Genomic DNA, 23,400 nt, shown 5'->3' with positions numbered 1-23,400 from the left:
CCCTTATTTGGTGCATAATTGTAAGTGCCTGACATTTACAATCTTCTGAACGGTGTTATATGAAGATAAATAGCTTTCAGCCAGTTACTGCCTCTCACTTGTCTCATTAAAAGCTACATATTTCTGACTTTCTCTCTCCCATTTCCTGGAACTAATAAACAGCACTATGCACCAAAATGCTCCATTGTTATGCCATTTACATACAGACAGTTACTGACTCATACTGAACATTTGTTATTTCTGGTATATCGCCTGCAACATCTGGATAAAATCACTGGAGGGCCAGTATGTTGTCATATGTTTTGACATGCTGCAGGTGCATCGATTAATGTTCCTCATCATTAGTGTTTCTGGCAGGTTAAGCACATCTTACAACAAATTTTACATAAGACACATAAACACTAATTCTTTGATTCAGCCTCTTTATCACAAGATGACATCAAAATCCTAGGATGAGGCTATAGAGAGAGATAGATTCATTTTTCATAGGCTGCCACTTGTTGGAAACATTGCAGAGTAACCTGTCACAACATTGTAGTGCACAATATTTAGAAAGGTTGGCATATTCTCTTTCCTTTCTCAGTCTGGATAGACCCAGGGGTGCATGTAAGAGTGTGTGTTTTCATAGTGATCCATTTAAAACATACATCTTGCAGTATGCAACACCTCACGACACCGGCCTCCCTTTCCGGTGCTAATTTTATTATCAGTTTTAACAAACTGTATCATTTTTTATTTTAAAAGAGTAATGTAGACTTGAACATTTCCTTTTAAACTATGATTATGGAAATGCACATTGGTTTTGTAATGTAAGCCAAGACAATTTCAACTGTGGCTTTTTGTCTTGACTTTAAACTTTTCCCTTTCTAATTTCTTAGTGATTATAACATTTGTCAATATGCCAGCATACGTCTTAAAATTAACAGAATTGACTTTTGATTGTCGAAGGCTTTGTTGTTGAAGGCTTTCATGGCCGGAATCACAGGGTTGTTGTGTGTTTTCCTGTCTATATGGCCATGGTCCAGAAGCATTCTCTCTGATGCTTTGCCCACATCTATGGCAGGCATCCTCAGAGGTTGTGAGGTATATTGAAAAAAACTAAGCAAGAAAGGTTTTTATATCTGTGGAAGGTCCATGATGGGAGAAGGAACATGGTTCTGGCCCAACTTACCTGTCCGAACGTATCTTCTCCTATGAACCATTAAGAATGTTAAGATCGTCTGGGGAGGCCCTGCTTTTGGTCCCACCTGCCTCGCAAGCGCGGCTGGTGGGAATGAGGGACAGGGCCTTCTCAGTGGTGGCTCCTCGGCTGTGGAACATCCTCCCCAGTTACATCCAGCAGGCCCTGACTCTCTTGGGCTTTAGGAAGAACGTAAAGACATGGCTTTGTGCACAAGCATTTAATGACTCAACATTACATTTGACATGGTCTGAACTAAGGTCTACGTACAAGGCTCTTAGAAGAATGGAATTAAGTAGCTATATATTTTAAGCTTGTATAATGTATTTTTATTAATTACTGTTAATCGTTTTAGATGTGTTGTTGATTTTTATTGATTGTATTTGGTCATTGAATTTTGCCAGTTGTTGTAAGCCACCTTGAGTCCCCTCGGGTGAGAAAGGCGGGATAAAAATGTTGTAAATAATTAAATAAATAGTCTGCTGGAGGCCAGTGTGAATGTTTTAATTAATCACCTTGATTAGCATTAATGGCCTTGCCAGACTTTTGTTGATACGGTGGTTTGAGCATTCTGGAGAATAGAGTTCAAATCCCTGCTGAGGCATGGAAACCCATTGCTGACTTTAGGCAAGTGATCTTCTCTCAGCTTCAGAAGAAAACACTGTCAACCCACTTTGAACAAATCTTGCCAAGAAAACCCCATGATAGCTCCATGTCAGAAATAATTTGAAGGTATATAAGAACAATTTGTGTGTGCCAAGCAATGTAGCTTGCAATTATTTGTACAAGATAGCAATTTCAAATAACAATGAGACAGTGTCTATCATGATAGATATAAAATGCTTAAAATGTATGTTGGGAAAGGAATGTCTGGTTTTGTGAAATAGTATGAGGCAGAAGAAGATAATTTTAGTTATTTATAAGTATTCCTTTCCTATGGAAACTATGACATTCATACAGTTGCAATAAGTCCATAGTGAGTTAAAAATTGTGCACACACATTGTTCATTGAAGACCTTTTGAGTGCATAATACTTTTCAAAGAAGGCACACTGCAATTTTTAAAGATATCTGAACCATTTATGCCCCCATGTGGCTTAAAGAAGAATAACTAAATGAAATGTGCATTTAACTGAAAGTACATTTCTGCTGTAATGAGAAGATAAATCAAGAGTTTGTATTGGATATTTGGTTAGTGAGGGTTTTTGAGGGAGATCAAGGAGCATTCTGTTGCCCCAGACCACTGAGTTAACATTCCTCCCAGCAATGTTTTGCCCAGAAAGAAAAATTGGGTGGAAGTCGAATTTAAACCACGGATCAAGTTGGCCAATCCAGATGTTCTCTCCCCTTTCAGTTATACAAAATAATTTTGCGTGTAAAACTTGTGCCTGTCATTTATAGCCATCTGTTTTATAGTATCATTGGCACCACTAACACCATAAGACTTAATCTCTTCGGTAAGGCTTCACAGTATTTGCATTTTTAAATGTTACAGAAAATGTTATAGAAAATAGACAAGATGTTGCCTATTTAAAAAAGAATCAAATTCAGTGCTAGCCCTTACTCATCACAGCATTACCCTTGCAATGTTTATTCATGTTGTTCTTGAAGTGTCTCCTTTCCAACACCGGAGAGTACCTAATCACATTTTCTAATAAAAAGGAGCACACAGATTTAAAGAATGGGGTCAGATAAATATTGATTAAAGATCTGAATTAGCTATAATTGTGGTAAAGTTGGCAGCCACAGAAATCCACCCACATTATGTAGGCAAAAGTTTGCATTAACTAAATAAATCACCTTCGGTCCTTTTTTAACGTGTCAGAAGCAAATTGAGAATATACTGCAAGTCGCTTCTGGTGTGAGAGAATCGGCCATCTACAGAGACATTGCCCACAGGACACCCGGATGTGTTACTATCCTGTGAGAGGCTTCTCTCATGTCCCCGCATGTTATGATGAACTACTATGTCACAGAACTCTCTGGATTTTTTGCTTACGTTGGTAGAAAAAGGAAGAAAAAGGAGGCGATAGGGCCTCTGCAAGGAGAAGATGGGGTGATGGCGACAGGGGACAGGGAAAAGACAGAACTGCTCAATGCCTTCTTTGCCTCGGTCTTCTCACAAAAAGAAAGCCATCTTCAACCTCAACAACATGGAATGGACGAAGGATTGGGGGAAATCCAACCCCAAATAGGGAAACAAGCTGTCCAGGAACATCTGGCCTCTCTAAACGAATTCAAGTCCCCAGGGCCAGATCAGCTACATCCAAGAGTATTGAAGGAATTAGCGGAAGTCATTTCAGAACCACTAGCAATTATCTTCGAGAGTTCTTGGAGAACGGGAGAAGTCCCAGCAGATTGGAGGAGGGCGAATGTGGTCCCTATCTTCAAGAAGGGAAAAAAGAACGACCCAAACAATTACCATCCGGTCAGCCTCACATCGATACCAGGCAAGATTCTGGAAAAGATCATCAAGGAAGTGGTCTGCGAACACTTAGAAACAAATGCGGTCATTGCTAATAGTCAACACGGATTTACCAAAAACAAGTCATGCCAGACTAATCTGATCTCTTTTTTCGATAGAGTTACGAGTTGGGTCGATACAGGGAATGCTGTGGATGTAGCCTACCTGGATTTCAGTAAGGCCTTCGACAAAGTCCCCCACGACCTTCTGGCAAATAAACTAGTAAAATGTGGGCTAGACAAAACTACGGTTAGGTGGATCTGGAATTGGCTAAGTGAACGAACCCAAAGGGTGCTCACCAATGCGTCGTCTTCATCATGGAAAGAAGTGACAAGTGGAGTGCCGCAGGGCTCCGTCCTGGGCCCGGTTCTGTTCAACATCTTTATTAACGACTTAGACGAAGGGTTAGAAGGCACGATCATCAAGTTTGCAGACGACACAAAACTGGGAGGGATAGCTAACACTCCAGAAGACAGGAGCAGAATTCAAAACGATCTTGACAGACTAGAGAGATGGGCCGAAACTAACAAAATGAAGTTCAACAGGGACAAATGCAAGATACTTCATTTCGGCAGAAAAAATGGAAATCAAAGATACAGAATGGGGGACGCCTGGCTTGACAGCAGTGTGTGCGAAAAAGACCTTGGAGTCCTCGTGGACAACAAGTTAAACATGAGCCAACAATGTGATGCAGCAGCTAAAAAAGCCAACGGGATTCTGGCCTGCATCAATAGGGGAATAGCGTCTAGATCCAGGGAAGTCATGCTCCCCCTCTATTCTGCCTTGGTCAGACCACACCTGGAGTACTGTGTCCAATTTTGGGCACCACAGTTGAAGGGAGATGTTGACAAGCTGGAAAGCGTCCAGAGGAGGGCGACTAAAATGATTAAGGGTCTGGAGAACAAGCCCTATGAGGAGCGGCTTAAAGAGCTGGGCATGTTTAGCCTGCAGAAGAGAAGGCTGAGAGGAGACATGATAGCCATGTACAAATACGTGAAGGGAAGTCATAGGGAGGAGGGAGCAAGATTGTTTTCTGCTGCCCTGCAGACTAGGACACGGAACAATGGCTTCAAACTTCAGGAAATGAGATTCCACCTGAACATCAGGAAGAACTTCCTCACTGTGAGGGCTGTTCGACAGTGGAACTCTCTCCCCCGGACTGTGGTGGAGGCTCCTTCCTTGGAGGCTTTTAAGCAGAGGCTGGATGGCCATCTGTCGGGGGTGCTTTGAATGCGATTTCCTGCTTCTTGGCAGGGGGTTGGACTGGATGGCCCATGAGGTCTCTTCCAACTCTACTATTCTATGATTCTATGATTCTATGAATGCAGGGTGAACTAAAACTCCCAATATGTAGGGTCAATTCCCTCCAACCCCCTGCAGTAATTTCTACTCGTCATGTTAGGTTTGTGTGCCAAATTTGGTCCAGATCCTTTGTTGGTGGGAGTCACATAACTCACTGGAAGTGGGAACTGTTTTGGAAATCGCCCACAAACATACAAACCCAGATAGATAGATAGATAGATAGATAGATAGATAGATAGATAGATAGATAGATAGATAGATAGATAGATAATCAAACTACACACGACTTAGTTGATCTGTTACATGTTTTCCCAATTTTACAAAGCATAAAGGTGACTCTGAAGGTCCTAAACTTTATGGCTTTACACATTCCTTGATATTTACTCTCAAATCTCAGTGTTCCAAAATATTATTCATATGGTTGTTGTATGTTTTCCAGGCTGTATGGCCATGTTCTCGAAGTATTCTCTCCTGACGTTTCACCCACATCTATGGCAGGCATCCTCAGAGGTTGTGAGATATGGAGAAACTAAGCAAGGAAGGTTTATAAATATATCTGTGGAAAGTCCAGGGTGAGAGAAGAACTCTCTTCAGTTGGAGGCCAGTGTGAATGCTGTTGTTAATCACCTTAATTAGCATTGAATAGCTTCATCTCCTGGCTTCTTCCTGCCTGGGGGATGCCAGGAGATGAAGCTATTCAATGCTAATTAAGGTGATTAACTACAACATTCACACTGGCCTCCAACTGACAAGAGTTCTTCTCTCACCCTGGACTTTCCACAAAAATATATAAACATTCCTTGCTTAGTTTCTCCATACCTCACAACCTCTGAGGATGCCTGCCATAGATGTGGGCGAAATGTCAGGAGAGAATACTTCAAGAACATGGCCATACAACCCGGAAAACATACAACAACCCTGTGATCCCGGTCATGAAAGCCTTCGACAACATATTATTCATATGAGTAAATGGGATGATTTCAATTTACAAAAGGAGCAGGGTGAGGAAAGCATACACTTTGGAGTGAGAACCTGCAAAATGTTGACGCACATTCACTCAATGAGTGCAAATGCATTGCTATGTCCAAGGTTTTCACCTGTGCTAAATGCAAATTGTCTGGTTAGATCTATCCTGCAGTACCTTCTCACCTTATAATCACTGGTCCTATCTTGTTCGTCATCTTCTGGCCAGGCAAAGTTCTACCTGTTGGTTAAAGGGGTAACTGCAAATGAAGAAATTTAGTATACGTTGTCTTCAGCTACCTAATATGAGAGATTTTACAAGCACTGTTGATTCTACAGCTTTATGTCTTGCTGAATATCGTATCATTTGGATGTGTGATGGTAATGAGGAGAGGCTTAAAAGTGCATGATGCAATCTGAAAATGTGTCTGGGACATGGTCCTTGTGATGATCAAATGGTATTGCTTCTGGTCCTTCAAAAGGTCTTTCTATCAGCTTGGACTGTTAAAATATATTTTGTTATTTTGCCAAATGATATGCAAAATTGTAAGTACAGTTCAGGTCAAGGCCGATCTGTCTTTATCAGGTGAGAAATTGGAATCCCTTACAGTACTCTACTTAAACCTTTTTCAAGAAAAAATTAGTGAAACTTCTATAACTTTACTCCTAATGTTACAATAAATACTCCAATTACTTTTTTTTCTCCTCTTGAATTGTGATGAATAGTATCGGTTTTCTTGGGGCTGATGTTAAGTTTTGTTTTGTTTTGTTTTCCCATTTCAGTCATCGACATATTATCTCTGGAATTATTAAAAGACATAAGAAACAGAAATTGACAGAAAGCAGGGCAGGCAGTCACCTTATCCCAAGCCCAACTCCAGGTAAAACAGAATTTTACAAGTTTTTATGGTGTGTAATAAAAGTGTCTTTGTTTCTTATTTATTGAACAGTTGGTTCATATCATTCCTTAAGGCTGTGTTCCTTGCAGTGAGCTTGTCCCTTGTAAGAAATGTCAGTTATGTTTTCACACACAAGGCTGCATATTCTTAAAACTCAGGCTGCTTTCACCAGGCTCCTATGACATCTGTCTCATGTCAAAACTCCCAAATGAAATTTTTAGCAGGCCTCCTGAGATTAACAACACAGCCACTGAAGAAATGGTGTAAACATAGGTTTTTTTAGAGCACTGGGACAGAAGAAATAAAATTGCTATCATGATATGTTGTACAAATTTAGAATGGTTGCATCTAATTCTGTTGACATTTAACATGTCCCCTTTCTCTTGGAATCTAATACCACATTCGATTGCTATACAATATCTAAATTTTTACTGTTTAGACCCTCTTGTTACTTCTAGTGCTAGATAAGCATATTGTCCACTCCTCTGATATGTGTTTTACTTACTGAATTTGCCACTCACCATGTTGTAAACTGCTTTGAGTCCCCCACCCCCAGGGGTGAGAAAAGCAGTATAGAAATGCAGTAAATAAATAAATAATACTTATAACATATTTTTCCAAATGCTTGCACAAAGAGTGTACAGTACGATGTCAAAGAGATAACATTCCTCCTCACTTCATAGATCCCTCTCTGAATTGACCCATCTGAACACCAACCAAGTTTATTAATATCCTGATATTAATTCAGGGGCTTCATACACTGATACCTTAGTTTTTGGACCATCCGACAAGTGTGGGTACCACAGAAGAAAGCAGAGGGAACCATCTTACCCCTTGAATTACTGTCTTTCCCCATCTTCCCCCGTCTAGATTTATCAGGTTTGGAAGATGAACTTCTGGCCCCATTTCTATGTCCTGTGGAAATGGAGCCCCACAGAATCCCACCAGAAGTGCCCTTATGTTTTGTAATGGCCTCTATGGGGCTCCCGTGGGGCTCCATTTCCAAAGCACATGAAAACAGAGCCAGCAGTCCATCTGGTGAGGTTCTTAGTTTCCTTGCTTTGTCTTTTTGTCCTCAGAAACACAATTTCCATTTTAACATGTCTGCCTCATAAACTCTAGTCAACCCAATTCACTCAGCTTGAATTTATGCCTATGAATGGATGCGTGGGTGGATGGATGGATGCATAGATACCAAACATTACAAGTATAGTTTCCAACATTACCAATTAGCACTTTATACTTGCTATGCCGTTCCTTCTATATAATGCTTGAGAATACATATCTACTTATTTCCCTACTTGTCAGCATAGAAAAACAGCAAGAATAATACTACAACCACAGTTTTGTCACTTTATGAGGCTATTTTGTTGCCTTTCCTTTATGAACATGACATTGAAAGAGCACTTACAGATCTCACATGCATAGGGTAAAAAATGGTTGAGGCATCCTTTGAATAATCATGTAAAAGTTTACTGTGGTAATAGTGCAGCTGCTAAAATGTATACTTATTTTAATTAGTTATGTAAACACTACTGTGAGTCTTCTGTGGCCAGGACTGTAACCATGGACCCAACCGATTTAGTTCTAGTCCATCACAACTATAGTAAGTAACGCACAGATGGCCCTCCATATCCATCATTTCATCATGCATGGATTCAACCAACTAACTATAGTTTGAAAAGAATTGGGGGGTCACAAAAAGCAAACCTTGATTTTGCCATGTGCTAAGCCCAACATTGTTATAGCCTTTTGCCCTCTCACAGGTTCTCTGGCATTTTCTGCCACTCATTTGAATCCTTTGATATAAGAGGCACCATTGACTATGACATTGTATATAATCAGACTTGAGCTTCCATGGATTTTGGTATTCACAGAGAATCTTAGAACCAAAACATTAACTAACAAGTGCCCACTGTAATAACTGACAGAATAAAACATGAGAAAGGCAACCGTAATAAGAAGTTATTTAATTTAAACATCTGTAATTGAAGATGTAGTCCAAAAAGAAAGGTTTTGAGAGGGTCATGCTGAGATGACTCTCCTGGTAGAGGAGCTGAAGAGACCTTTACACAACCATTCACAAGCCTATCCCATGGTCCTACATAATAATAATAATAATAATAATAATAATAATAATAATAATAATAATAATAATAATAAAACTTTATTTATACCCCGCCACCATCTCCCCAGCGGGGACTCGGGGCGGCTAACATGGGGCCATGCCCAAAGCAATACAATATAATAAAATATAAAACAGCATATCATAACATAATTAAAATAATACAATACATAATAATAAACATCACATCAAGAAATCAAGAAACAGTCAAACAAGAGCAGGCCGCATGAACACAAAGATAAAACCCGGAGTGTGAAGGACAGAGGGGGTATATATGTCTGAGGAAGCAGGGCATGCAGGAAAAGTCATAAAATTATCTCAGTAAGTGCAGAAAGTTCATACAGGGAAAAGCTATCCTCCAGTTAACCTGAAATGGGGCCAGGGGCAAATTGGATGTTGGTATAATGGTTTCAATTGCATGTGTCTGGAATGTGGCCCTTATTAACAGCATCCTGGACCAATCATATTTTCCCAGGACTCTTCAAGAAAGTCCTATAAAGAACACTTTGCAAGTAATCCAGACATGATAGAAGTAGGGCATGTATCCTCTAGACAAGTCTGACTGCAGCTATTTAATTCCTTGATTAAATACTAATTTATTTTGTATGTTTACTTTGTTGCTGACCGAAGCTGCCAACATAGGCAAGAGAATTTCTGATCTTAATTTTAGTTAACCATCTTCCAATTCCTTCTGGTGATCTGAGTATACTGGGAAAATAAAGTATATTTTCACTATTATGCACTACGTAACTCAATTGAAATGGCAATGGGCAATAAATTCTTCCAGCTTTATAGAATGTATTCCTTAGAGCAGGCATGGGCAAACTTCAACCCTCCGGGTGTTGTGGACTTCAACTCCCACCATTCCTAACAGCCAGTAGGTTGTTAAGAATTGTGGGGATTGAAGTCCAAAACATCAGGAGGGCTGAAGTTTGCCCATGCCTGGTATACACCAATAATTATATGTATGTTATTTCTCAAATTGTTCATATACTACATAATGGAAGACTAGTATCACTTCAGTATGGTTGTTTAATTTAAAATACCATTTTATGGTATATGTCGAATTTAAAATATGCTCTTATTATTTCCTTCTGCATAATTCTTACAATGGAAGCAACTCGATCTCTAACGGCTTCAGGAATGAGGAAGGAAAACAGCACCCAAGATGTTGAGCCTTGGGAAAAGGAAGTAGAAGATCTAATAATGTGGTCTGCAAGTCTTGATCACAGAAGATGGAACTGAACTGTGACCCCCACCAGTGAAATGTATTCTTAAGAAAAACAACAATTCACTATAATCATAATTCAGACCATACATATGTTAATCAGAAAGATAATTTAATTAATTGATGGTTGCCAGAAAGCTGCCGTTGTCTCAAGGATGGGCAACTTCTAAAGGTCTTGAGACAACATTTGTTTCCACCAGAATCTCAAGAAATCTGCTCTTTTTATTAATTTGAGAAGCTGCCTTGTGACTTCTCTGGGCTCAGGGGAGGCGCTATTGCTTTAATCCCAGGTGGGTTTTTTTCCAAAGGCAAATTCTCTCTTACACATTAGTGTCACACAGTGTTACATTAGTCACTGTTCTGACCACCCTTTTGCTTTCTGTACACAACAAGGATGGATAAACTCATCAACGTGTCATGATTGGACATATATAGTCATGCCATCCCACCCAGCTCTCTGGGTGGTAGAAAGTGCCTCTTGCCATGTGTTTGCATAATGCTTTGTATGGGTGGGCTGTGATCTCAGCCAGAATTACCAGAAACGACTGGTATTTTTAACATGACCTTTTACTCAGTCCTCCAATCATCCCAATACTCTGCCCAACACAAGGCCTTTGTAGTGATGCTTCCGATGGGATAAATGCTGCTGAAGAGTAGGCTAGCAGTTCAAAGTTTTAGAAGACAGTATTATCACAATTTTCTCAGTTCAAAGCTATACAAGCTCTTAATCACCACTTGGCTTTATACAAATGATTAGTAACTCTATGAGCAGAGCCAGGCTTTTCCATTCAGTGTGTTTTTATAGGCCCAGTGCTGCCACAGGCCCTTTTTATGAGTTCTAGGATCATGAGGCTTAAAGAGGGGACACAGCCAGGATTTGGATGTGGGAGGAACAAAGTATCGAGCATAACAAAGTTCCACATGCACATCTGGGACCATTTAGCAAGCATGTTCTTTGTTTTCAGAGTATTTCATCTGGCTGTAGGCAAGCAGCAGCTTCAGTGAATGAAATCCAGCATTGCAATTGTGAAAAGAAAACGTTACTGGAAAACATAAGACATTTTAGTGACCTCTGGATTGGCCCAATAAAGGTGGTAACATTAATACGGATGTGGCTCTTGTTTGTCCGTCTCATTCTTTAACAGTGGCTGTCTTGAGTTTTACTTAGCGCCTTAGCACTGGAAGAGTGTTAGCAAATAGTGCAGATCATGCAGTTATTTCACTAATTTTAATACAGCCAGTCTTTCCAGATGATATTTGTTTAACAATGAAGGGTAGGCATTGCCAGGCTCAAACGAGAAAAGGCTCCTACTTCATCTATCACTTGATTTTGACTCGTGTGTTGCTTTTTAATAACATATTCTCAGAGGCTGGATCTATACTGCCCTATAATCCAGTTTCAGAATGACAATTAACTGCACTGAACTGGATTATATCAGGCTGGATCTACACTGCCATATAATCTGATATCTGATCCCAGATTATCTGCTCTGAATTGGATTATATGAGTCTACACTGCCTTATAATCCAGTTCAACTCAGATGATCTGGGATCAGAAACTGGATTATACGGCAGTGTAGATCCAGCCTATGTGAGGATACTACACTAAAAAGATATTTTGAAAGGGATAATGTCTGTTAATTCATGTTCGCTGCTTTCCTATAACCAACATTGTATTAAAAGGTCCATGGGTTGGACCATATATATATAAACTGATATTTTCCTGCTCCATATGATAAACTCCTTTCTATCTTAAATCACAGGAGCCTTATCTTATTCTCTTAAATCCAAGTCATCAAAGCTAAAATACACACTGCTCTATTCTTTGTGCTTTGTAATAAATCAGCCTTTATAATTCCTCATAACATAATTCCTCGTAAGGGTACACCTACTCTACAGAATTAATGCAGTTTGACACCACTTTAAACTGCAATTGCTCAATGCTATGGAATCCTGGGATATATAGTGTGGTGAGGCACCAGCACTTTTTGGGGAAAGGAGGCTTAAGAACTGATAAAACTTCAGCTTCCCTGATTTTATAGCATTGAGCCATGGCAGTTAAAATCATGTCTGACTCCATTAATTCTACCGTGTAGACACATGAAGCTAATTGTTAGGACATGGCATTTTGCTTCATACATGGTTTATCGCCTGTATTTGTGGTGAGATTTTGTGTGAATAAATAATACTAGGAAATCCAAAGTCTACTTGAGTCACATCTCTGCATTTATATTTTCACTACAATGAGAACTGGATTGCAGCAGAGTGTTTAGAGCTCAGTAGCCACTAGAAGGCACTATATCCCTTCTACATCAACAAGAAGAAACTTTCTTCTGTTTAATTGGAAGACAATCAAGTTTGATCATGAAATTTCCTGGTTTCAGTGGTGTATAAAATATTATATTTTAGTATTTAAAATGCAATGCAGTGTTCCCCCTTGAGGGAATTCAGTTGGTTAGAATTTGCCTTAGCAGAATCTTATCAAAACATGTTTATAAAGACTACAGTAAATATGCATATTAAAAGTGTTATCCTGTGAAGTATTCTGTCATCTAAACCTCTAGGAAAATTGTGTATTATTTAAAAGTGTTTTGAAATAAAAAATGTAAAGTGCCTAGCACATCCATTAAAGTAGAACCAGTGTGAACATTGCAGGGAATGAAAAAAAGTACCATAGTGTAAAGATCATATGGAATTGCTGAATGACATAAACTTTCATCATGAAATAACAGTGAAAATGGCATATTAGTATTATTCCAAGAAAATTATTTCAGTATGAAATCGCGTTGGCTGATTTTCCCTGCATAAAGGCAATCGTGACATCACCAGAGCCGGCTGCACACTGTGAAAATTAATGCGGTGTGCTCCTGCTTTGCCATGGCTCAATGCTATAGGCCAGGCATGGGCAAACTTTTTTGTCATGGGGGCCTGGTTGAGAGGGCTGGGCTGGGAGGGAGGTGGCCAAGCAAATGCTGGGTGGGATGGGCCCAGGAAGGAGAGGGCCTGGGAGAGGGTGGGGTCGGGAGGGGACAGGGCAGGGCCCAGGTCATCTAAGGACAGGGCTGCTCACCCTGTCCTTATGGCGGGAGGAAAATGAGACATGCGTTGACTGCCCCAATCCTCCTCCTCTGGTCTTCGGGCTGTACTCTTGGCATTATGCTTGGAGGAGGACGATACAGGTGATGGCAAAGAATGCTCCGGAGAGCTCCTAGCCACTGCATGCCTTCCTTAGGCCGTTCTATCGGCATAAGGATGGGGCCGCTCACACTGTCCTTATGTCAGGAGGAGGGCGAGACATGTGGTGGCTGAGAGCTCTCCAGAGAACTCTCAGCTGCAGCATGCCTTCCTCCCCCATCCTTTCTGCATAAGGATGGGGCAGGCCACAGTGCCCTTATACTGAGAGGACAGGGAAAATGAGGAGGGCCACATCCAGTTCCCGAGTCTTAGTTTGCCCATACTGCTATAGGCTCATGGGAGCTGTAGTGTTACAAAGTTTTAAGCCTCTCTGTCAAAGACTGCTGGTGCCTCACCATACTACAAATCCCAGGGTTCCATAGCATTGAGCTGTGGCAATAAAAGTGGAACTAAGTTGCATGTAGGTGCAACCTATATCAGTGGTTACCTTGGAGAAAACTACAGATTTACACACTAGGACTGCAAATCTCAGGCCTCCATACTGAGCCAGTAAAGAGGCTTTGCAGCCAGTGAACTTCACTTGACTATGTGTTGGATTATACATCCAGAGGTTTTATCCTGAATCTGAAAATAACTAAAAATAAATAATGAGTTTTTTGTAATTCATTTCTCTATACAATAACTAAGGCACATTTGTTAGTCTGTAGGCAATATTCGGAAGAAGGAACTGGCAAAATATTTCTAAGTATTCTTATCCTAAGAAAAGCCATGAAATTCAAGGTATTGCTGTAAGTCACACACTACCGCATATAACAAGGCAGGGTTAAGGAGATAAGAGAAATGCCACTTCTGCTAAAGCAACTCTGAGAAACACACACAGCTTCACTCAAATAAAAATGAAATATATGGATGAATGGGACTAGATTGGAAATGGATTAGGAAGGGAGGGTTGGATGAGAGAAGGAGGAAGGCAAAAGAAAACAAAAATCACCCATCTTCGATAAAGCTCTTTCTGAAATATTCCTACTACTGATAGTTAACTTGAAAAACAGCATGGAAAAATAGTACTTCTTTCCTACAAACAATGTGACTGTGAAGTGCTGGTGAGATGTGAGCCCCACATTGGAAAACAGAGCTGTCAATAAGGAAAGTCCAGGTCCTCTCCCACTTCTCTCCCTAACATTTTCCTTAGATGATGCAGTTTTTGGAACCAAAACATTTTAGAACCATGTACTGGCTGCCTTTTACTTAGGTCCAATATTCAGATAATTAACCCAAGGGGAGATAAGAGCTAGGAGGAAAGGCGGGAGACCTTAGAGGGCTGCACCTCTATGTTTTTAAAGAAAGAGCCTGAGGCCTAAAATGATCCAGTGGATCCAAAAACATAACTAACTGATCTCAGGCATTTGAGAACAAAAATAAAATAGCCCTGATTTTGTTCAGAGTCAGCCTCATTGAGCTGAATCGGTTGCAAGTTACTTGAGTGTATTTTGTATCTGGAACCATCAGTTTACAATATTCTAATATTTTAAAAGTAATGCCCCTCACAAAAAAATACCCCATCTAGCTACTTCAGAATAGTAAGAAAGTTTTTTTTAATTGCTATGAATGAATTAAATAAAACTTGCAGAAGAGAGACTTGGAACTGTTATGGTACTATTTTGCAAGGTCACTTTTCAAGCTCTCAATGCTGTTTTTTGGTTTCCCCTTCCCCTATGACAGTTCCTCAAAACATTTTGTTGGAATAGATAATCCTCTGGATTGGGTCAGAGAGGGAAAGCTTTTGAAAAATAACACATACAAACAAAGGAATAGTTCTGTTGCACAAGTATAAGTCTGCTTGTGAACTCTTAGTTCTCACTGTAAGGCATCCGTCCCTATCTGTGAGACAAATGCTCTCCAAAACCAGAAGCGTTTTCTCAGATTACTAGATGTGGGCAATGCAGCACAACTTCCTTTGATCTTCTCATCGTCCACTCTACATTTATGAGGGTGTTTCTCTTTTGACATGGTAATAATGACCTGGTGAGAAGAGGCATACTGTGAGGATTAGGACAATTTGATAAAATGTGACTAATTATGATGGCAGAGGAATGCTGGCAGGTTTATGGGAGAAAACTTAAATGCTTTGGTCAGACAAAGTGCTGTGTACTGTAAAGGGATTCCAGAAAAGTGTACACATATATCACAAGGAAGGAAGCAGAAACAAAGCTCTTCGCTAGCTGGCTGAGCATTGCAATTAGATCCACATTTGAGATGCACAGAGCTAAACAAAAAAGCAGGAAATATTTGAAAATAAATAAAGCAGTACAGTAGTGTGAACAAAGAAGGATAAGAGGAAGGAAGGAAGGAAGGAAGGAAGGAAGGAAGGAAGGAAGGAGGGAGGGAGGGAGGGAGGGAGGGAGGGAGGGAAGGAAGGAAGGAAGGAAGGAAGGAAGGAAGGAAGGAAGGAAGGAAGGAAGGAAGGAAGGAAGGAAGGAAGGAAGGAAGAGCAATATAGCTACATATCTATGAGACTGAGGGTACATCTTGACAGAGCAGAAAAGGTGATGCTGATCCAAAGTGGGGTACTCCAGATCACCTTCACTGGAGGCTATACTCCATGCCCCCTGAACCATCTCTGTAACTGGATGGCAGCTGCATAGCCTAGCAGTGTGAGAATAGTTTCAGTGCCAGTCACCTGCAACCCTTACCTTGCCTCCCTCAATCTGTTGTTGGCAGTGCCTACTGGGGATGGAAACTGAGTTGGACACTGCTTGGTGTCTGGAGTAATTATATCCAGAGCACCAAGGAAATATGTGATAGGGGAGGGAGAAGAGACCGCTTCCTTCTTTCTTCTATGATCTCTTTGGCGCACCAAGCAGTGTCCAGTTCCATTTTCATGTCTGATAGGCACTGCAAGCAGTAGGTTGAGGGGGCAAAGTCGGTGGCATCCCCTGTCCTTGGGCTGTCTGAGACTGGGGAAAGCAGGATGGCAGTGTAACCAACTGTGGCCGCTTCCCAAATGGTTTATTACACATGCCCAAAGTTGTGAGTTACTCTGGAGTTTTGGGAAAGCTCTGTACCATCCTGTGATTTTTATTAATGCAGTCTAGGGCCATGTTAAGTGGTCTTGGACTGTGTTGTGCCAAATCAGCTCCAGGCATCAGAGCTGATTCACTCTCACCCTTCAGCTTAAAGTGCCAGTGAAGACACACTATGCACCACACTGTTGCAGCCCTTCTTATGTGACTGATTCATGATTTTAAAAAAAAATCAATTGGCCTTTAGTTCAGGATGTTAAGAGCAGCTGATCTTCTATTTTTAACTGAGTGCATTTCCACGTATCATTACAATGGTAAGACCTTATTTGCATTGTACACTTTACTTCACACTGCCTGGTAACAGGCTGAGCTACATCTTCATAATCCATTATGTCATAATTTCCTGTCTGTAATACAGTAACTTGGATATAACTAAAATATATATGGCTATACCCTATATCTTCTTGCTATGTTACTTATGGGGAATGTTTATAGGCTTTTGATATAAAACTCAAAAGAATATTAGAATCATAGAGTTGGAAGAGACCTTGTGGGCCATCCAGTCCAACCTCCTGCCAAGAAACAGGAAAATCGCATTCAAAGCACCCCCGACAGATGGCTATCGAGCCTCTGCCTAAAAGCCTACAAAGAAGGATCCTCCACCACATGTGCATGTATGTCTTAGAAATTTAGTTTGTCAAAAATCAGCTAGTTTTTCTTGAAACCATTTTCCACATTTCTGAAAAAGATGTTAGCAGTGGTCTCAGACTACCTCTGTAGATTAGCAAAGATGAGGTGTGAGTATAATACTAAATGTGGTTCAGTTCCATTTAGCCTGCAGAAAAATGTGTGTATATTCCTGTACAGAAATGTGTGTATATTCCTGGAATGAACTTGCTTCTGTTCTACCAGTTTTTAAGAGTTGTATTTATAGAAATGCTTGTCAAATCACCTAATCACACCTGATCTTGGAAATGAAGCAGGGTCAGCTCTAATTAATTTTTTGATGGGAGACAGATAATGAACATCAGGTACTGTAGGCTAGATTTCAGAGGAAAAACTGGCAAAACTATCTCTTTATTCCTTGCCTTTAAAATCTTATGAAATTCACAGAACTGTAATGAGATCTAATTGCAGAAAAAAGATATTCCACGTAAGCATTAGGAAGAACTTCCTGATTATAGGAGCTGTTTGACAGTGGAACATGCTGCCTTGGAGTGTGGTGGCATTTCCTTTTCTGGAAGCTTTTAAGGAGAGGCTGGATGACCATCTATCAGAAGTGCTTTGATAGATTGTTCCTGCATGGTAGAGATTGAACTAGATGGTCTTTGTAGTCTCTTCCAACTTTAGGATTCGATTATTCTAACAGGGGATTTGAAGTTATACACATATGCCAAAAAGAAACCATACACTGCAATTCGATGCATAATGTCTTGGAAAAAAGGAAGCTTCTATTAACCCAGTGGCGCTTATTTCTTAGGCGGAACCTATCCCAACTCCAACGTGTAGTATCCTGCCCCAGTTTGATCACTTCACTGCCATAGGCACCTGTTTCCAAACTGAAATCGATTTAGAAAAGCACTTGGGACCCTCACTATGTAGTCTTGTGGAGTGCTTCTACTGTGTACATGTGTTCACCATATTGGTTTACATTGAATTATACTGCAGCAGTTTGGAGTGTGGGAGACAGTTATTAGTTCCTGCCGTGCATGCATATATTCATATAGTCCATAGCCATTCTGTTCATGTCACTCCAAACTCTGCTGCAAGTCCTGGCTGCAAGATACAGGAAAAAAAGAAAAGATGTGCCAGTTCATCCTTCCAAGAACACAGGCTAAAATGGTTTTGTAATTTTAATTGTCTCAAAGTTTTCAGGCATACAAAAGGTGGGATTTCAATCACGGTTGGGAAGAAATTTTCATATTATTTGCCAGGATTGAGATTGAGTGAAAATGTGCCAGAAAAAAAAATGTTTGTCTAACTCCACACATCTGCTTTGGCTGTAGGGGCAGAGAAGAAGAGACGGACATAGTACATCCACCTAGAAGTAGATGGAAAAAAGCCCATCCACCCCAACTGCCATTGGCCTGGCCATGGAAAGATAGATGAAACAATCACAGCTCCATCATGCCTATGCCTAGAAGCAAATGAAAGGCCTTCCAACCATCCCAGCTACCAATGGCCTAGCCATTCATCCCAACTGCCAAAGCTCTAGCCAAGAAGGAGACAGGTGTAGTTACATAATGCCTATGCCTAGAAATAGATGGAAAGTCCTCCATCCATCCCAACTACAACTGCTCTATCATTGGAGGAGGAACAGAAGAAGAGACAGTCCCAGCTCCATCATATCTATGCCTAGAAAGCAGGTGAAAGGTCCCTCCATCTCAACCGCTACCCTAGTCAAAAAGAAAGAGAATTTGGGTTGCTGTGAGTTTTTCGGGCTGTATGGCCATGCTCCAGTAGCATTCTCTCCTGATGTTTCACCTGCATTTATGCTAAGCATCCTCAGAGGTTTGTTTAGAAGTCTGTTGGAAATGAGGCAAGTGGAGTGTATATATCTGTGGAATATCCAGGGTGAGAGAATGAACCTTTGTCTATTTGAAGCAAGTGCGAATATTTCAGTTAGCAGCTTGATTAGCATAGAGAAGTCTTGCAGTTGCAAAGCCTGGCTCTTGTTGCCTGCGGGCATCCTTTGTTTGAGAGGAGTTAACTGGCACTAGATTGTTTGCTATCTGAAATTCTTCCGTCTTCTGAGTGCTGTTCGTTATTTACTGTCTTGATTCTGGTGTTTTTTTTAATACTAGTAACCAGATTTTATTCACTTTCATGGTTTTCTCCATTTTATTGCAGTTGTCCACATGCTTGTGAATTTTAATGGCTTCTCTGTGCAGTCTGACATGATGGTTGTGAGAGTGGTCCAGCATTTCTGTGTTCTCAATCAATATGCTGTGTCCAGGTTGGTTCATCAAGTGTTCTGCTATTGCTGACTTCTCTGGTTGAATTAGCCGGCAGTCTCTTTCATGTTCCTTGATTCATGTTGGGGTGCTGTGTTTGATGGTCCCTATGTAGACTTGTCCACAGCTGCATGGTATACTACCGCATAGAGCATCCCTCTTATCCTTTGCTGAGCACAGCATTTGTTGAATTTTCTTGGTGGGTCTGTAGATTGTTTGGAGGTTGTGAATTTCTTTTTTACACTGAATCTTTCAACCTCACCAGACAAGAGTTTTTAAGCCTTGTGGGAGGCTTCATCAGCAGTCCAGCAATGGATCGGCACACTGCCCATCCCATGATGTTGTTAGACTTCTGGAGGAGGCCCTGCTCCAATGGAGCCAGTACGAATCCTCGGCACTTGGGCGACACTCCCCACTTGCGATAGGAGAAATGTTGTTGAGGGGGTTGGGCACAGGGCAGCAGATTCGTCCCACTGTTTATCCCTTTTTTCAGCAAAGCCTTTGCAAAAAGGCCCTTTTTTACAGACTGAATTATGTTGGAGTTGTTTTTTAAGTTGCTGCCAGTCACTATTAATTCAAATCATAATTTAAATCAAGAACAGGCAATTGTCTAGTCTTAGAGAATCATGTTGGCCACCATATGAACAGGAAGGATGCCCTCACTGCACAGGAATGGCCGGGGGAGGGGAGATTTTGCCACTCTTTGACCTGAATAAGATCTATCGTGTTTCCCCGAAAATAAGACAGTGTCTTATATTAATTTTTGCTCCCAAAGAGGCGCTAGGTCTTATTTTCAGGGGATGTCTTATTTTTCCATGAAGAAGAATTTACATTTATTGTTGAACAAAAACATGAACATTTATTATATACTGTACAGTAGTTGTCATCACAAACCAGCATAACCAGACAAACTGTGAATCCTATCAAGAATTTCTTGTTACTACCATTATTTCCATGTACAACACTCTATGGTATGTACATTTACCGATCCTGCATGCGCTGGTGTTCTGTTAAGCAGGCATGCTTCCAAACAAAAACTTTGCTAGGTCTTACTTTCAGGGGAGGCCTTATATTTAGCAATTCAGCAAAACCTCCACTAGGTCTTATTTTATGGGGATGTCTTATTTTAGGGGAAACAGGGTATCACAAAATAAACTAGGGCAGTAGACTATCCTGGGGGACAACCTCCACAATCCCTAAGGGTCGTTTGGAGGCGTTAGTTGGGGGTTCTGAGGATTCCAGGGAACATAAGTATGGGCTTAGGACCACATGTTGTCCATTACCTGCACCTTACCTCACCCTTACTTTCTTTAAAATTTAATGTGCTTTAGGACTGAAAATTACTTTATGAAGGCAATGCTATGTTGAAAAACAGACTAAACTGTCAAGAGTTTTTACATTAGACCATTTCTTAAATGACGACAAGTAAGTGCAAGGATCAGGGCCAATAAGCATTAAGAGTCAAACCAACTGGCTAGCAGTGAGCAATCTATAGCCAGGGTGGAGTAGCTGCAAGTGTAGTAAAGAAACACAAGCTTCTGAGGTGTTGTTGGTGATGATGTTGGTGATATGTGCTATTAGAAGATCAAGCTGCAGAGAAACTGAAGGATTGGTGAAGAAAACCAGAGAGAGCCTTTTGCCAAGAAGAAGGTATGAACTGAGAGTATCAGGAAGAAGGGCTGGAGAAGAGACAAGATCTTCTGCTACACATATGTAAATATTTCAGTATATATTTTTCTACTGACAAGACAAGTTGTATATGTCTGCTCCTTAATCAAAGGAGCTTCTGCTATAGAAGAGGATTGTTTTGTTGCTACTGCACAGAACCTCCAAAATTTTGCTGTGACACAAAAGTCTTTTAAATAAATAAAGTTTTGTGTAGGGCCTGAAAGCACTATTTCTCTCCCCACAGGTGGAAAAGTTACTTTGTGGACAACCAATAAAAATATCCTCCATACAGCATGCCTTTTGAGCAGAGAATTCAGGGTATTGTATTCCAAAATGTAACTTGGTGCAGTGTGTTAAAGTGCTGAGCTGCTGAACTTGTGGACCGAAAGGTCGCAGGTTTGTGTCCGGGGAGCAGAGTGAGCACCTGCTATTAGCCCCGGCTTCTGCAAACCTAGCAGTTCAAAAACATGCAAATGTGAGTAGATCAATTGGTACCACTCCAGCGGGAAGGTAACGGCGCTCCATGCAGTCATGCCGGCCACATGACCTTGGAGGTGTCTACGGACAACGCCGGCTCTTTGGCTTAGAAATGGAGATGAGCAGCAACCCCCAGAGTTGGATACGACTGGACTTAATGTCAGGGGAAAACCTTTACCTCTACTGTTTCCAGGGTTAGAGGCAAGATATTTCTGAATACCAGTTGCTGGGAGGCAAAAGTAGGAAAATACTGTTGCCCAAGGGCTCCCTATTGGCTTATGTTTGCCACAACGAATGAAGAATGCTAAACTAGTCTGTTTTAAGCATACAAGGCATAATGCTCTTTTGCTCTTAGAAATATCTGTCCACAGATTTGATTATGCAAAAAGGCTACACATTGCATTGTACATATAAGAGAAGAAGGTCTGTGTTGCATGTCCAGATCACAAACAGATTTGAAGTCGACACCATCTTCTTAAAGCCTCGGTTAAGTTCAATGGGAGCATTTGTCTTTCTTGTATCTGGCAAATGTCTCCCCTTTCACAATTGTGCCTCTCTAGGCTCCTGGCTTTTGGTTGGCTTGGAAGCAAAACTTCTTCTTTCTATTTTGATGTGCTCCTATGGAAAAAAAAAAGGAGGACAGCTTGTGGCAGGGTGGGGGTAGGGAAAGAACTGCATACATTATACTCCCCATTCATATTTATTTTCACTTAAAAGCCCCTTTCATCACAGTGATCTAAAGCCAGTTTTATATAAGAAGTACTATTAAAGTAAAAGGGGGAGATATCTGAGAGGGAGAAGGGGAGAGAGAGAGAACTGCAAGCAAATGAGACATTTTCTGTGCTGCTTCTTACAAACATTTGATTCAACAAGTAATAAAGGCCAGCTGCTTTGTCTGAAGTGTCACAGCAGGGTGGAAAACTAGTGCTGAAGAGGAGAGAGTTCTGGCACATGAGGAGTTCTGGCAAACTCTGCCAGGGTTATTATTAAATGATTAGCTTTTCACAAGAGGAAGAAAGGCTGTCTGCAGCAGTCCGGATGGCTGCGGGATAAATAACTCAGACCTTCACCAAGCAGCTAGCAATGAAGAGGAGGTGCTCTCTCTTCTAAGGGAGAAGGGAGGTTAAGCTAAAATCACGTTAGAATCTGTAGAAAAGCTGATTTGGGTTCATATCTCTATTCCACACAATCTACTTTACAGCACATGGCAATAAGAGGTTGAGCAACCTTTATCTGGAATTCCAAAATCCTCTAAAATTGTCCTCATGGGAAGCTGAGATAATGACACCTTTGCTTTCTGATGGCTCAATGCACACACATTTTCCTGCACAAAATTACCGTATTTCATCAAATCTAAGGCACCATAGGATCTAAGGCACACATAAACTTCAAGCTTTGATTTTAGGTGAACAAAATATTCCTTAGAATATATTTTATGATTTCCTCTACATGCACAATAACTTTATTTATTTGTTTGTTTCAATGCAGTTTTGTAGTGCAATCTTTCCTGTTGGGCGAAGAGGGAGTATGAAGAAACCCACAAGTCACCTGTCTACAGAAGTCTATACAGTATTAAGTCTATGGACTTGTTGCAGAGGCAGCAGAAGCAGAAAGCACACTTAGCAGAAATTCTGGTAACCAGCCATTGAGTCAGACTGATGACAAAATGAGTGGGGCATGGGCATGGTAGAACTATGTGGGGCTGGGGCACTCACAAATGTAAGGTGTATGTTATTTTTGAAGCATCTTAAATGGGAAACCAGTTTTGCTGTGCATATTATTACATTGACATGTTGGGAACGGGTCTGAAGCCAGGTAGGTGGTAAATCGCTATGTGGCTCCCCCCACTTTCCAGGACAGATTTGCAACCACACTCATGAGGCATAGAAGGTGGAAATAGGGGAAAGTGACAGCAGTGGAAGCAGTCAATTCCCGCCCCCCCCCCCCCCCGCGGCCATTGTCCAGCCATGCCCTTGGGGTGCT

General features: G+C 40.9%; 1 protein-coding gene across 1 annotated transcript in view; it reads left to right on the top strand.

Moving 5' to 3' along the window:
• Positions 1–11,270, top strand: part of ube2u (ubiquitin conjugating enzyme E2 U) — a 40,508-nt gene extending 29,238 nt beyond the window's left edge. Inside the window, exons 10-11 of the mRNA XM_062978227.1 lie at positions 6,692–6,789; positions 10,050–11,270. Of these exons, the coding sequence (XP_062834297.1) occupies positions 6,692–6,789; positions 10,050–10,177 (226 nt within the window). The 3' untranslated portion in view covers positions 10,178–11,270. The remainder of the gene's footprint in view (positions 1–6,691; positions 6,790–10,049) is intronic.
• Positions 11,271–23,400: the final 12,130 nt, after the last annotated feature.

Source organism: Anolis carolinensis, chromosome 4 (genome assembly GCF_035594765.1).
Source record: "Anolis carolinensis isolate JA03-04 chromosome 4, rAnoCar3.1.pri, whole genome shotgun sequence".
Taxonomy (NCBI): domain Eukaryota; kingdom Metazoa; phylum Chordata; class Lepidosauria; order Squamata; family Dactyloidae; genus Anolis; species Anolis carolinensis.
The sequence above is the reverse complement of the archived record's forward strand: the minus strand, read 5'-3'. Positions and strand labels throughout refer to the sequence as shown.